At 38.3% G+C, this 14627-nt stretch overlaps 1 protein-coding gene across 3 annotated transcripts in view; it reads left to right on the plus strand.

Moving 5' to 3' along the window:
- Positions 1-5427, plus strand: part of HOMER1 (homer homolog 1 (Drosophila)) — a 152433-nt gene extending 147006 nt beyond the window's left edge. For 2 of the 3 annotated variants that reach the window (XM_006875186.1, XM_006875185.1), the window contains exon 6: positions 3043-5427. In XM_006875186.1, coding sequence (XP_006875248.1) covers positions 3043-3049 — 7 coding nt within the window. In that variant the 3' untranslated portion in view covers positions 3050-5427. The remainder of the gene's footprint in view (positions 1-3042) is intronic. The other variant, XM_006875184.1, reaches the window with a different exon arrangement.
- The last annotated feature ends 9200 nt before the right edge of the window (positions 5428-14627 follow it).

Below are 14627 nucleotides of genomic sequence, written 5' to 3' on the forward strand. Positions count from 1 at the left end.
ATGTTGTCCATAGCTTGTCATGATACACACAGTCAAAAGCCTTTGCATAGTCAATAAAGCACAGGTAAACATCTTTCTGATATTCTCTGCTTTCAGCCAATATCCTTCAGACATCAGCAATGATATCCCTCATTGCATGCATGGCCTCTTCTGAATCCAGCTTGAACCTCTGGAAGTTCTCTATCAATGTATGATTGTAGCTGTTTCTGTATTACCTTTAGCAAAACTTTACTCACATGGGATACCAAAGATATTGTCCAATGATTTCCTGATTCCATTTGGTCACCTCTCTTTGAAATGGGCACAAATATGGATGTCTTCCAATTAACTGCTTCTCCCTTTATGTTATAGACTTTCCACCTTTACGGTTATGGCCATCTTAATTAGTCAGAATAACAGTTACTCACTATTGAATCATAAGAATCTTATCCTCATCTCCTTTCACCAGTTCTGTCTAGACAAGATGAAAAACTATTCAGTGGGGGGTTCTACCTTCCCCCACACACTCTGAAACTAAACTCCCTCTTGAAACTTGCAAGCCAGTCACTTTATGCCTTTATAGTCCCCCCCATTTTAGGTAGCCAGTGTCTAAGGTGCTCATCTCTATCAACCCTGTGTACAGAGGGGATATGTTTGGTCCTTGATATGAAGACTCCTTCCCTTCATATCATAGTATTTTGAGCTACTTCATCCATAAGTATCGGTCAGCTTCATCAAATTGTAGCAATTTACACTTGTTTCTGTTTCTTCTATATCTTTGTTGAGTTACTTTCTCATTGTTATGTCCTTCATGGCATAACAGTATCTAACAGCATGTTATTTTTGGTTGGCAGGGTTTTTTTTTCTTTCAGAGTTTTATATATGTCATCCCATTGCCTTATTGCCTACTTGGTTTCTGCCAAGAAATCAAAGTTTCGTCTTATTGGCTCTCCTTTGTAAGGTAACGCTTTGTTTTTCCTCAGCTGCTTTCAGGATTCTTCCCTTGCAGTTAGTTTTGAAAAGTTTGACTATGATATGTCTTGTTGATTTTCTCTCAGGGCCTGTCCTGTGTGGAGTTCATTGAGCTTCTTTAATGTACCTCTTGTTGCCTTTAACAATATCAGAGACGTTTTCTTCCAATAAATCTAAAATAATTTTCTCAGTAGGTTTTGTTTTGTTTTGGTTTAATCCCTTCCTGTTCTGGAATTTCTACCACACATGTGTTATCCCTCTTGATGGTGTACCATGTAATTCTTAGACTTTGTTTTGTTAGTCATTCTCCTTTTTTTAAATAAATAAAAAAAACTTTTATTTATTCTCTAGTAGATTAGCATTGATGAGGCTTTCTACTCCCGTAAAGATTTACACCCTCGGAAACCCTGTACAGGGTCGCTATGGGTCGGACCCGACTCGATGGCACTTAACAACAACAACAACAACAAGATTAGCATTGAGAGGTTTTTCTTCAGTCTCACTTATTATATCTTTCTTTGGTTAATTTCTACTCCTTTGCCTTTTCAGTGTACTTACCTGCTTCTGAAATCTTGGTATTAATCTTCTGGGTTTCTGGTTGCTGTGTTTGTGTGGTTTCTAATTTTTCACTTATTTTGCCTGTTTATTTTGTCTAGTGTTTTCCTGAAATTTCTGGAGTTTCATCTATTTTCCTTGATTTTTTTTGCAATCTCCTCCATCTTTCTTTCTGTCCATTTAAGGTATCTGCATATCTTGAAGTCCTTACCAGGTAGTTCCAGTATAATTTATTATTCAGTAAGATTTTGGGTCGCTGTATTTTGGTCACTTGTTTGACACACTGTCTCTTGCTTCCTTTGGAACTGAACTTTTTTGTTGTTTCTGAGACATTGTGGTGTTGTGTTGTTTGTAATTAATTTGATGATTTTTTAATGCATATTGTTGTTCTTGTTAAGTGCTGGCAAGTTGGTTCTGACTTATCGCAACCCTGTATAGGATTTCCAAGGAACAGCTAATGAGTTTGACCCACCGCCATGATGTTTCAGTTCACACTGACCTTCTGGTCCAGTGCATTATCCTATAGCCCCACACCAGGACTCCTTATTTTGCTTATGTGTTCTTAACTGCGCATCACTTGTCTCCTGGTTGGTGTGATAGAAGAGCGGAGGGTGTGCATGATTCTCTTTTTAATGTTTGTGTAGTTCAGTTGAAGGAGGGTTGATCACCATCTGTTGTCTACCAGGTAGTGCTGGGAGCATGTGATGACTCTCACCCACTGGGTGTGGCTGCAGAAGGTGTAAGTGTGGCTGGGCAGTGTGGGCATGGTTGCTTTATGGTCACCAGCCACCAGTCTGGATGCTTTACAGTCGTGGGTGAGCAGAGCCAATTATCAGGTTGCTGCCCTGCTGGAATGCTGTTTGCAAGCCTTTAAAATGGCCACACTGGGTCAGGCAGACTATGATTCATACATTCCATCTATTTCCCTGCTTGCCACCTTTGTTCTGCTTCTTCTCCTAGTCAGCATTTGATCTACTTCTCTGCCCTTTCCTCTGAAGTACAAGGTTTCAGGATTATCATCATAATCTGTTTCATTTGGTCTCTTGTGTCTTTGTTGTAGAGGGTCTGGGTAGTCTGCCTAGCCCATTTTGTTGAAACTCCAAAACTTCGTTTTAGAGATTTGTCTTCAGAAAACCTTTCTCCAGGTTTGCCCCTTCAGATAGAGGGGGAAAAAAAGTAATTTATCTCTTTTTTCTTCCTGTTTTTACCTGATATTGCTAACCATTGTGCATTAGGAAAAAGAGTTGGGCAAAAATAGAAATGAGATGTAGGTTATCCACAAAATGGATCTTCAATCCTGTCTTGCTGTTTGAAGTATGGAGTAAGCAGGGAATCGTTTGTGAGGTGGCTCGATGGATATGCGCGCACAAACCAGTCAGTAAACCTATATGGATTTCTCAGTTGGCCAAATCTGAAAGCTCGTCCTAATTGTCACACTTCATTGACTGCCCTCGTATGAATAATTACAATTACAGAAAGTGGTATTGTGTTCTAAGTGATAAACTGACCTTTCTGTTAACACTTTTGTTTCTAAAGGAAGTAGAAATTCGGAACAAAGACCTGGAAGGACAACTGTCTGACTTAGAGCAGCGACTGGAGAAAAGTCAGAACGAACAAGAAGCTTTTCGCAATAACCTGAAGACACTTTTAGAAATTCTTGATGGAAAGATATTTGAACTAACAGAATTACGAGATAACTTGGCCAAGCTTCTAGAATGCAGCTAAGGAAAGTGAAATTTCAGTGCCAATAGATTGAAAGATACATTGTCTCTCTTCACAGGACTGTTTGGGCTCTGTATCAAGAGTGCACAAAGAAATTGAATATGACTCCTCCAGGAGGAGGATCTTTTGAAAATTGGAATTGTATATTTCAGTGTAAAATTTAGAATTCTGCTTATAGCTAGTTGGGGGGAAAAGAGATGAAAAACTTGAACTACAAATTACCTCCTTGTATATTATTGGCCATAGTTAACTAGAAAGTTCTAAATAGACATTTAATGCAATCTTTTTTTTTCTGATATTAGCCAATGGGAGAATCAACAATGTCTGGGTCCCGTCCCCTTATTGTGTTCAACACAGTGAAGGTTATCTGCTTTTTAAATTAATTTATTTACGATATCTAGAGCTGTGTTTTGTGCAAAAACTTAGTGACGAAAGCCCTGTCTTTTGTTGTAATCTGGATAATTTCTCAGGATATTTTTGCACTGCTGAACAGCAGTGCCATTACCAATTAATTCTTGCCAGGAGTGACAGAGAGCTGCGTCTTTAGCGGAAACATACTACAAATGCGTGCATAGAGCTCTACCCTTTTTTTATACTGGGAGATGTTTCACTCTGCTGACCACTCTGCTACACTCTGGTGTCCTCTAATCTTGCCCACTGTATAGTTTAGTTTTCCATACTGATTCCATGTATTTATGAGAGAAGATACTGTCTCCCATTTTATTACACATTTTAAAGCCAACTAATGAAGGCAGCTGAGTCCCTCGAAAATTTTTCTTTTTAAATTTCTAATAAATTTGACACATAGAACTGAACTACAGCAGCCCGTCTTCGGCGGTCTGGCCTAGCAATGCTGAGTATATTTCAGAATATGCAGTTACATTTATTTATATATTTTGCAAGAAATCTTTTCTGAATGATCAATGCATTTCAATTTAAGAATACTAATGGTTACTGGGGAACTGTTTATTATAGATCATTTTAAGGTGTATAGCTATTTTCAAGGGGATCCATTTACATCAAACAGCCAATCTGAGGACTGTGTCTAAATTGTGACCATGGCAGATAGAGCTGGAGACGTGTACTCTGCCTGGGTCTTCACACCTACCACATCTGTATCCAACCCTCACAAGGCAATATTATGAACTGTTAACTAGGCATTTCATAACAGGAATTTAATTCAGTAGGCTCTTCTGAGTGAGCAGGTTTTAATGTTGTTTTGATGTAATTTTCAAAGACTTTTAGCAAACATGCATTTCTTTATATATTTCTTTTAAGAAGCTATTTTACCAGTAAGCCAAGTGCTATCTAGTGTGTTTATGGAATAGGAATTGCATCAGAGTACATATATTCTTGCTGTACAATGCCTGTGATGTTGAGGAGGGTTCTTTCCTAAAGTGTATGCTTGAGTGTCGGACTCTATGGAGTCTACAAATACACTGACTTCCTTTTGTTTGTACCCCAAAATGGTTGAATTGTTAAGTACGAAATTAATGAATCCATTTGTAACCATTTTTTTCACTCACAAACAACTATCAACACTAGACAGTTTTATTTTATAGGTATGTGTATGTAGGTAAATACATACATATTAATTTATATTCGAGTGAAAAATAAATGGTTTGTTTCTAAAGTTAGTTTCTAAGGTGGATTTTCAGGTATCTCTGAAAAGTTTCTCTCTGATGCTCAGTCTTCATGTATTATCTGTGCTATGACATCATGTAAGTGACCTCCAGCTACTTTAGGACAATTTCTCACCTATTTATTATAGTAGGGAGAATAATTTAGGTACACATGCTCAGAGTTGAGCCTATTTCTCTGATAAATCAGGTAATAAAAATTTATTTGATTGATGGAATTTTGAAGTAGATGTGATTTTATCCATCAGTTTCTGAATAACATAGAGCACCAGATTTTAATTTAAATAGGGTATTTAACACTAGGGGCCAGGAAATTTAGTTATGAAGAGTTTAAAGAAAATTTTGAAAACAGTATAAGCTGTTGAAAATGGTAAGTGATTTATTTTAATGAGATAATAAAATATTTTTAAATTTTGGCATAGATGTCATTTAACAGGAAAATAACTCACCCAAATGTCTCCACTTGGGTTGTATTGATATATAAGACATACATGTAGTTCAATATATACATATACTCATATGTATATACAGAAAATTATTTTTTAATATTTTCCTACTGATATGAAATTTAAAATTGGAAATTTTGTGAGTTTTTTTCCTTGTCCAATAGAGGCTAATTGTTTCTTTTTTTAGTGACTTAACGATTTCTTGAGGGCTGCACCTTTTAATTCCCAGATTGTCATCAGACATGCACAGTACATGGGATGAGGTAGACACAGGTGCATGTATAAGTAACACCTTCTCTTTAAGGCCATTTTCACCATTAATTTACAGTAGGAGAGTGTCTAGAAACCGTCATCTGCAAGTCATAAATAGGTTGTGTGCCTACTGTAGTTTTCTCCATTTCTGTATTATATCAATAAAAGTTTGAATCTTGAAATTTGATTTTCCCAGAGACAAGTATTATATAATGTATCTATATTTAGATCAAACTGTGGTAATATATTTATCAGAAAATAATGGGGAGTATAGCCTGACCATGTGGACTTGAAATGCCACAGAGGAGGAGAGCAGAGATTGACCCATTGTGTACAAAATGATGATAACCATGAATTCTTGTACAAAAAAAAATGGAAAAAAAAAAAAAGAAAACAAAAATACAGTTTTTATTTTGAAATACATTTGTTGTTCTCTGGAGAATGTACTTTATCTTTTTTCTTTCTTTATTTTTTAAGTCTCTTATAGATATTTAAAAGCATTTAACTGATGGCAGCATTTACTTAAATCTTACAGGTGCTACTGGATTTTGCATTAGTGCATTATATTGTGAAAGCCTAACTTTGACATAAAAGGTTTTATAAGTATTTCCCTGCCTGGAAAATTAGTTTTTGTTCCCTTCTTTCTACCTCTGTATCTATCGTTCTCTCTTTCTATTTTTATCTCTATCACTTTCTCTCCCTCTCTTTCTAGATTGAAAAAGTTCAAGAAGTTACATTTTTTCTTGTCCCTCTAGAAGAACTCCAGCATCCTCTTAGACTTGGTGCTTTATTGTCATTGAACCATTGGGAAGCAGTTACAGGAAACATGTTTTTGTTTTTGTTTTGTTTTTCTACTTCAAGTGGAACTCAAAGAGAACACTCATAATTCACCTACTGGCACCTTTTAAAACTCCTTCCTTGCCTTTTGAAGTTAAGTGTATTTTTTAACATGTTCGTATTTACCTCAACTTGGAGTGCGCGGCTCCACTGTTCTCTGCTCGTGGTCCTGATGCTCTGTCAGGCCTAGAATGGGAGGCACGCTGCCACACGCAAGGTTTGATGGGTAGCATTGGCCTTTTACAAAAGTCTTTTCATTTATTTGATTTCAAATGCTTTTACAGCCTAGCATGCTGTGCTTAAGGTCATGATACACTTTCACTTTGTCTCTTGGATATTTGGTATTGTTCCTTTATCATTCCAGAAGTTAATTACATAAATTATAGTAAAATCTTTATTTTTTTTCTCTTTATTTATTTAGATAAAATCTTGAGGGAAATTCAGGTGAAATTGACTTTTTTTTAATGTGAAGTAAAATATCTGGTAAGTTTAGTAGGAATCTGTTGAGAAAATAATTTTTATGTGAGAAAATAGAAATGATTACAAAAGAAGCATTTTAGAAAGGCAACATGTATCATTCATCTTAGTCTAAATCATAAATGTGCTTTTTTTCTTAATATTCATGTTTGGTTGGACCCTAATCCCCCCCTCCCCACACACACACACACAACACACCTATACCACAAATAAAGCAGAAATTAATATTCTTATGTGAGTTCCCACATGGACATGTTTGTAAGATAGGCTTTGACATGTATCCTCAGTTGCAGAATCACTATCTACAAGGACATTTTACCAAGTACTGCCAGCTCACGCCTGTCTGTTCTCCCACCAGAGGATCCCTGATGATGTAGAGTTAAGCCCTCAACTGCTCATTGAAAGGTTGGCAATTTGACCAACAGTTGTTTTCTGTGAGAAAGAAGTTACCGTCTGCTTCTGTAAAGATTATAGCCTTAGAAACCATGTAAGGAATCATACTTTGTTGTATGACCTGGAATCAACACAACAGGATTGGGTGCAGATCCCTCCCCCAGCAGCATGTAAGAGTTTCTCTTTGTAACTACACATTTGACATGGCTCAGCTTTGTTCTTTTCATTCCCTTTTCTTATTGTTATAATTTTGTCTGTATTTCATTTTATTTTGAACCTTAATTTTTATGACCGTTTTTCTCTTGGAAAATGATATATAGATGTCACACAAATACACAGTGACTGGAGTGAAGAAATGAATTCTTTTACTTTTCTCTTATATATTATCTAGTAAAATATGGCAAAATTCCATAGTAGCGAGGATGGCAAAACTTTGTCTTGCTTACTTTGGACACACTATTAGTAGAATCCAAGGCTTTCAACTGTGGATCAAGACCAGCTATGGGCAACGTTGCAGAGAATGAGTATTCTGAACGCTAATTGTGCTCATGAAGAACCTGTACACAGACCAAAAGTCAGTCATTCCAACAGAACACGGGTACACTGAATGGTTTAAAATTGGGAAAGATGTGTGCCATGGTTATATTCTTTCACCATACTTATTCAATCTGCATGTTGAGCAGATAATCTAAGGAACTGGATTTAATGAAGAAGAGATTGGCATTAGGCTTGGAAGAAGACTAATTAACAACCAGCTATATGCAACCTTGCCTGCTGAAAGCGAAGGGGACTAAAATTACTTACTGCTGAAGATCAAAAACCAGGGCCTTCAGTATGGGTTACACCTCAATAAAAAGAAAACAGAAATCATCTTAACTGGACCAATAAATAACATCGTGATAAATGGAGAAAAGTTTGATGTCAGAGATTACATTTTGCTAGAATTCACCATCAGCACTCAGGAAAGTAGCAGTCAAGAAATCAAAGATATATTGCAGTAGGTAAATCTGCTACAAAAGATCTCTTTAAAGTATTGAGCAAAGATGTCACTTTGAGGACTAAGGAGCGTCTGATCCATGTCATGGTATTTTCAGTAGCCTCATATGCATATGAAAGCTGGATAGTGGATAAGAAAGAACCTAGAAGAATTAATATATTTGAGTTATGGTGTTGGAGGAGAATATTAAAAGTACCATGGACTGCCAGAAGAACAAACAAATCTGTTTTGGAAGTACAGCCAAAACACTCCTTAGAAGCTAGAATGGCCAGACTTTGTATCTCATACCATGGGCATATTATCAGGAGGGACCAGTCCTTGGAGAAGGACATCATGCTTGGCAAAGTAGAGGGTCAGAGAAAAAGATGAAGACCCCCAAAGAAATGGACTGGCACAATGGCAGCAGCAATGGGCCCAAGCATAACAATTGAGGTTGGTACAAGAATTGGTAGTATTTCCTTCTTTTGTGCCTAGGGTCACTGTTAGTACCAATACCATGGCACCTAACAACAACAAAAAAAGCAAAATGCCTAGAAAACTATATCATGTTTGGTAAAGTAGAGAGTCAGCAAAAACAAGGGAAGCCCTCAGTGAGGTGGATTGACACAACAGCCGAACAGTGGGCTCAGAGATACCATTGATCATGAAGATGACACAGAACAGGACCGGGCTGCTCTTCGATCTGTTCTACATCAGGAGTTCATGACTGGAAACTGACCTGATGACAACTAACAACAGTCAAATAGCCTATCCAAGGAAAATCTCAGCACTATACTGTCTAATGATTTCTGCACAATGTACTTAGCAGATAGAAAGGACACATTTTAAATCATTTTGACCAAAAACATATGACTCAAGGGGAGAAGTGACATCTGCACATGAATTTGTTGTCGTTAGGTGCCATCAAGTTGGTACCAACTCATAGAGACCCTATGTACAAATAGAACGAAAAACTGCCAGGTCCTGGGCCAACCTAACAATTGTTGCCATGCTGAGCCCATTGATGCTGCCACTTTGCCAATCCATCTTGCTGGAGGTCTTCCTCTTTTTCTCTGTCCCTCCACCTTACCAAGAATGATATTTTTCTCCAACGATTGGTCCCGCCTGACAATATGTCCAAAGTATGAGAGATGAGGTTTGGCCATCTTGGCTTCCAAGGAACACTTTGGCTGCACGTCTTCCAACACAGATCTGTTGGTTCTTTTGCCAACCCATGATATTTTCAATATTCTCCAACACCATAACTCAAAAGCATCAATTCTTCTATGGTCTTCTTTATTCACTGTCCAGCTTTTGCATGCATATGAGGTTATTGAAAATACCATAGCTTGGGTCAGGCGAACCTTAATCCTCAGCTGACATCTTTGCTCTTCAACACTTTTAAAAGTTCCTGTGCAGCAGATTTGCCTAATGCTATACATCATTTGATTTCTTGATTACTGCTTCCATGAGTGTTGATAGTTGATCCAAGAAGAATGAAGTCCTTGACAACTTCAATCTTTTCTCCATTGATAAGAATGTTGTTTATTGGTCCAGTGGTGAGCATTTTTGTTTTCTTTACATTGAGGTGTAATCCATACCAAAGGCTGTGCTCTTTGATCTTCATCAGTAAATGTTTTAAGTCCTCTTCATTTTCAGCAAGCAAGGTTGTATCATCTGCATATCACAGGTTGTTAATGAGTCTTCCTCCAATCCTGATGCCATGTTTTTCTTCATAGAACCCAGCTTCTCGGATGATTTGCTCAGCATACAGGTTGAATAAGTATGGTGAAAGAATAACAACCTTGTTGCACACCTTTCTAAATTTTAAAACATTCAGTGTTCCCATGTTCTGTTCGAACAACTGCTTCTTGGTCCAGGTACAGATTCCGCATGAATACAATTAAGTGCTCCAGAATACTCATACTTCACAATGTTGTCCATAGCTTGTCATGATACACACAATCGAAAGCATTTGTGTAGTCATGAAAGCACAGGTAAACATCTTTCTGATATTCTCTGCTTTCTGCCAAGATCCATTGGACATCAATAATTATATCCCCCGTTCCACAGCCTCTTCTGAATCCAGCTTGAACCTCTGGAAGTTCTCTGTCAGTGTATGATCGTAGCAATTTCTGTATTACCTTTAGAATGGGCACAGATATGGATCTCATAAACATCAATATCTTAGGCATTTCTGAGCTGAAATAGACTGGTATTGGCCATTTTGAATCTGACAACCACATGATTTACTATGCCGGGAATGACAAATTGAAGAGGAATGGTGTTGCCTTCATTGTCAGAAAGAACATATCCAGATCAGTCATGAGGTACAACGCTGTATGTAATAGGATAATATTCTTGCGCCTACAAGGAAGCTCAGTTAATACCACTGTGGTTGATGTTTATGCGTTCCATTTCATTTTTGACAACTTACAGGAGGCACTCACTCATCTATGCCAAGAAATTTGGAAGACAACTATCTGGCCGACTGATTGGAAGAGATCCATATCTGTGCCCATTCCAAAGAGAGGTGACCCAATGGAATGAAGAAATCATCAGACAATCTCTTTGATATCCCATGAGAGTAAAGCTTTGCTTGGCAGAAAGCAGAGAATATCAGAAAGATGTTTACCTGTGCTTTATTGACTACACAAATGCTTTCGATTGTGTGTATCATGACAAGCTATGGACAACATTGTGAAGTATGAGTATTCCGGAACACTTAATTGTATTCATGTGGAATCTGTACCTGGACCAAGAAGCAGTTGTTGGAACAGAACATGGGAACACTGAACGTTTTAAAATTAAGAAAGGTGTGCAACAAGCTTGTATTCTTTCACCATACTTATTCAACCTGTATGCTGAGCAAATCATCCGAGAAGCTGGGTTCTATGAAGAAAAACATGGCATCAGGATTGGAGGAAGACTCATTAACAACCTGTGATATGCAGATGACACAACCTTGCTTGCTGAAAATGAAGAGGACTTAAAACATTTACTGATGAAGATCAAAGAGCACAGCCTTTGGTATGGATCACATCTCAATGTAAAGAAAACAAAAATGCTCACCACTGGACCAATAAACAACATTCTTATCAATGGAGAAAAGATTGAAGTTGTCAAGGACTTTATTCTTCTCAAGCTGGGGGAACTGAAGAAAAAATTCAAGCATCGACTTCCTTTATTGAAAGATTCTCTGAGGAAATTCCAGAGCTTACCAGGAGTAAATTTAGGGCAGAATGATGATTGTGAAAGTAGCTCCAGCAAGAAGAGAAGGAACACAGTGACTTCAACTTCTAAGGCACCTTGGGACAGCCAGAGAGAGACAGTGCTCCCCAAATCTATCTAGCTGCTGACTCTAGCTAGCCAAGTTGGGATAGCTTTAATGAATTTCACAAGACTCTTCCTTAACTTACTAGAGTTTATTATATAACACGACTAAGAATTCACCATTCTGTGGGATCCAACTGATTATAGTCAATTATTTTTACGTCACATCTTCCCAGGGACAGAAACATTCCTCCTGCTGTCTCCTAATAACACAGGACCAGGTAGTGTTTTGTTTTGCTGTGCTGTTGAGTCAGTTCCAACTCATAATGACCCTGTTTGGGGTTTCTGAGGTGTGGCTGGTGAGTTTGAGCCACCTCCATTGCGGTTCAAACCAAGCTTTTTGGTCCAGCGCTTTACACCACTGTAAGTCGGAACCAGCTTGACAGTACCTAACAATAACAATGCAAATGAAATTATGCCAGCTCCACTGCATAGAAAAAATTTATTGTGTGAATATTTTTCTACCAACATTCATGATTTTTTTCCCTTGTGTAATGTCTTGCTGTATTTGTTGTTATGTGCTGTGGAGTCAGTTCCGACTCATAACAACCCCTACAGGGTTTCCGAGGCTGTAAATCTTTATGGGAGCAGAAAGCCTCATCTTTCTCCCATGGAACAGCTGGTAGTTTCGAACTGCTGACCTTGTGGTTCGCAGCCCATTTCGTAACCACTATGCTACCAGAGCTCCTTGTCTTACTGTATAGATACCAACAAGTTCAGTATGAATTGGAACACAAGGGAGTATTTGCTGGCAGACATGGAACTGCTTTTTAGTTCTTCCTGTTGTGGTGGGGGCAAGGGAAGGGGAAGCTTCAAATGATTACACCTGCTATGACCCACAGTCCTCAGTGACCAGCCGAAGTCAGAGGTCTCCTCATGGGTCTGATACAATTTTCCCCTCTAGCTTGTCTGGCCTGCTTTGTAGGGTATTTTTGTCCAGGCACTTCTTAACCTTTTTTTTTTTTTTTTTTCTAAAGTGTTTATTGTGAATTGAGGAAAAACTTACAGGGCAGATTATGAATTTTACATGCAATGAATCATAAACTTTGTTTCATTACAATGGCTACCATCCCCTCCATGTAACATCAGTTAGCAGTATTTATCTCTATTCATTTTAGCTTTTTTTTTAAACACTCAGGCACATATAATAATTTACACCACCAAAGGGTGCATTCTGCAAGTCTGCCTCCTGGCCACCAGCTCTCAGTTCCTCTCTTTCGATGAACCATATATTAATATTCACTCTTGAATGCTTCTTCTTTCAGCTTTCTTTGGTATCTGCAATGTTACCATTAGATTATTATTTGGCTGTTGTTAAGTGCTTTTTAATTGAATCTGACTCATAGCTACCCTATGGTTTCCAAGGCTGTAAATCTTTGTGGGAGTAGAAAGCCTTATCTTTCTTCCACAGAACAACTGGTGGGCTCGAACCATCAACCTTGTGGTTAACAGTCTAGTGCTTATCCTCTAGTGCCATCATACTCCTGATGCTTTGCTTAGAGGTGGCTTATTTATGTAATGTGTTATAGCCCCCAAATTTTACTCTCCTATTTCTTAACATAGGCTTCAGATAACCCACAGAAGTAAGTTGCACATGCAGAACTTCAATTTATAAAATAAAAATTGAAAAGTATTTTACAAAGACCTTGGCAAGGCAACTTATCTCTTACGTGCCCTCATGAAATAAGTTACAAACTTGTAAACCTCATTCCCCAATAGTAAACAGTAGTTTAGTAGGATATGGGTTTTGCAGTCAATGCTGAGTGGCTTTGTGGTTATTTCTGGTTACACCATCTGCAAGAAAGGATGTCAGAGCCTCTCCAGGTTGATCATACCATTAGGTCAGCCTCAGCATCAGCTCACAGCCCTGGGATCTTTTAGAAGACTGGTAAAACACTTGGTATACTTTCCAATCAGAGCAGGTGTTCAGGAGACAATTATTAAAATGCCTGCCTTGCCCTGGGTGTAGGAGAAACAAATATGAAACACAGCCTCTAGGGCTCGGTTTGAATTAGGTTCACTTCAAAAATTCAGAGCAAGGTGCCTGACGACTCACTGGGAAATTAGTCTTGGAATTGATGCTAACAGACTTACTGCAACCTGTGTGTGATCCTCCCAAGTCATGACTTCTAGTCACTTATTCCTAAAATAACTACTGAGTACCCTCTGTATCCCAGGTGCTATTTTGGAATAGAAAATATAGACAGACATAGTGATCCAGACAGTGATTCCAAAGCATATGTGTTCTATTAAAGGAGGCCACTAACGCCAGGGAGCATGAGGAAGTCTGGCTCAGAGAAGATGATTTCTGACTCAGTCTTTACGATGAGTAGGAACTAGCTAGTTGAAGAAGGGTGGAAGGATTGAAAAGTATGTCGTGTGCAGAGGCCCAGAGAATAAAAGCTTTGGGACGTTTAGAAAATCAAAATGCATTAATGCAACTGAAATCGTGTTAAGAAAGGGTGTGCAAAAAATGTTGATGGAGAAATATGCAAAGGGGAGATCAGTAACAATTTAATTTTGGATTTGTTCTGGGGGCAGCGGAGAGAAATTGAGAGTTTTTGTTTTTTTTTAACGAAGGATGTGATAAAAATATGAGGGGGGCTTCAAAAGTGTCACAGAAAAATTAAATTAAAAGATAATGGGGTGGACTGAGGGGGGCGCTTCCTGGACCAGGCAGCTCAGGTAGGGCTCCGGGGAAAAGGGGCAGAATCGCACATAGAAAACCTCTGTCTAGCAGACAGACAGCCTTTGAACAATCATAAGATCTTATATTTCAACATTCTGAACTCGTTTTTTTAAAAGATCAAATTGCTGAGGAATTACAGGCGTTTTAAGCTTTTGCCTGCCTGCATGCGGCTCCCGCTTCTGCGCCCACGCTGGCGAGTGCCTCCGCCCCCTGCAGACCTTGGAATGCAGAGCTACAGCAACCCCACTTAGAAGGTTGCATTTCCAGAGAAAAGAAAGTATAAACTAACAAGATCCTTCAATATGCTGTGTGCAAGAGACGCATCTCACACACAGAGACAGAAACAGATTAAAAGT

This window comes from Chrysochloris asiatica, unplaced genomic scaffold (assembly GCF_000296735.1).
Source record: "Chrysochloris asiatica unplaced genomic scaffold, ChrAsi1.0 scaffold00313, whole genome shotgun sequence".
NCBI classification, from domain to species: Eukaryota; Metazoa; Chordata; class Mammalia; order Afrosoricida; family Chrysochloridae; genus Chrysochloris; species Chrysochloris asiatica.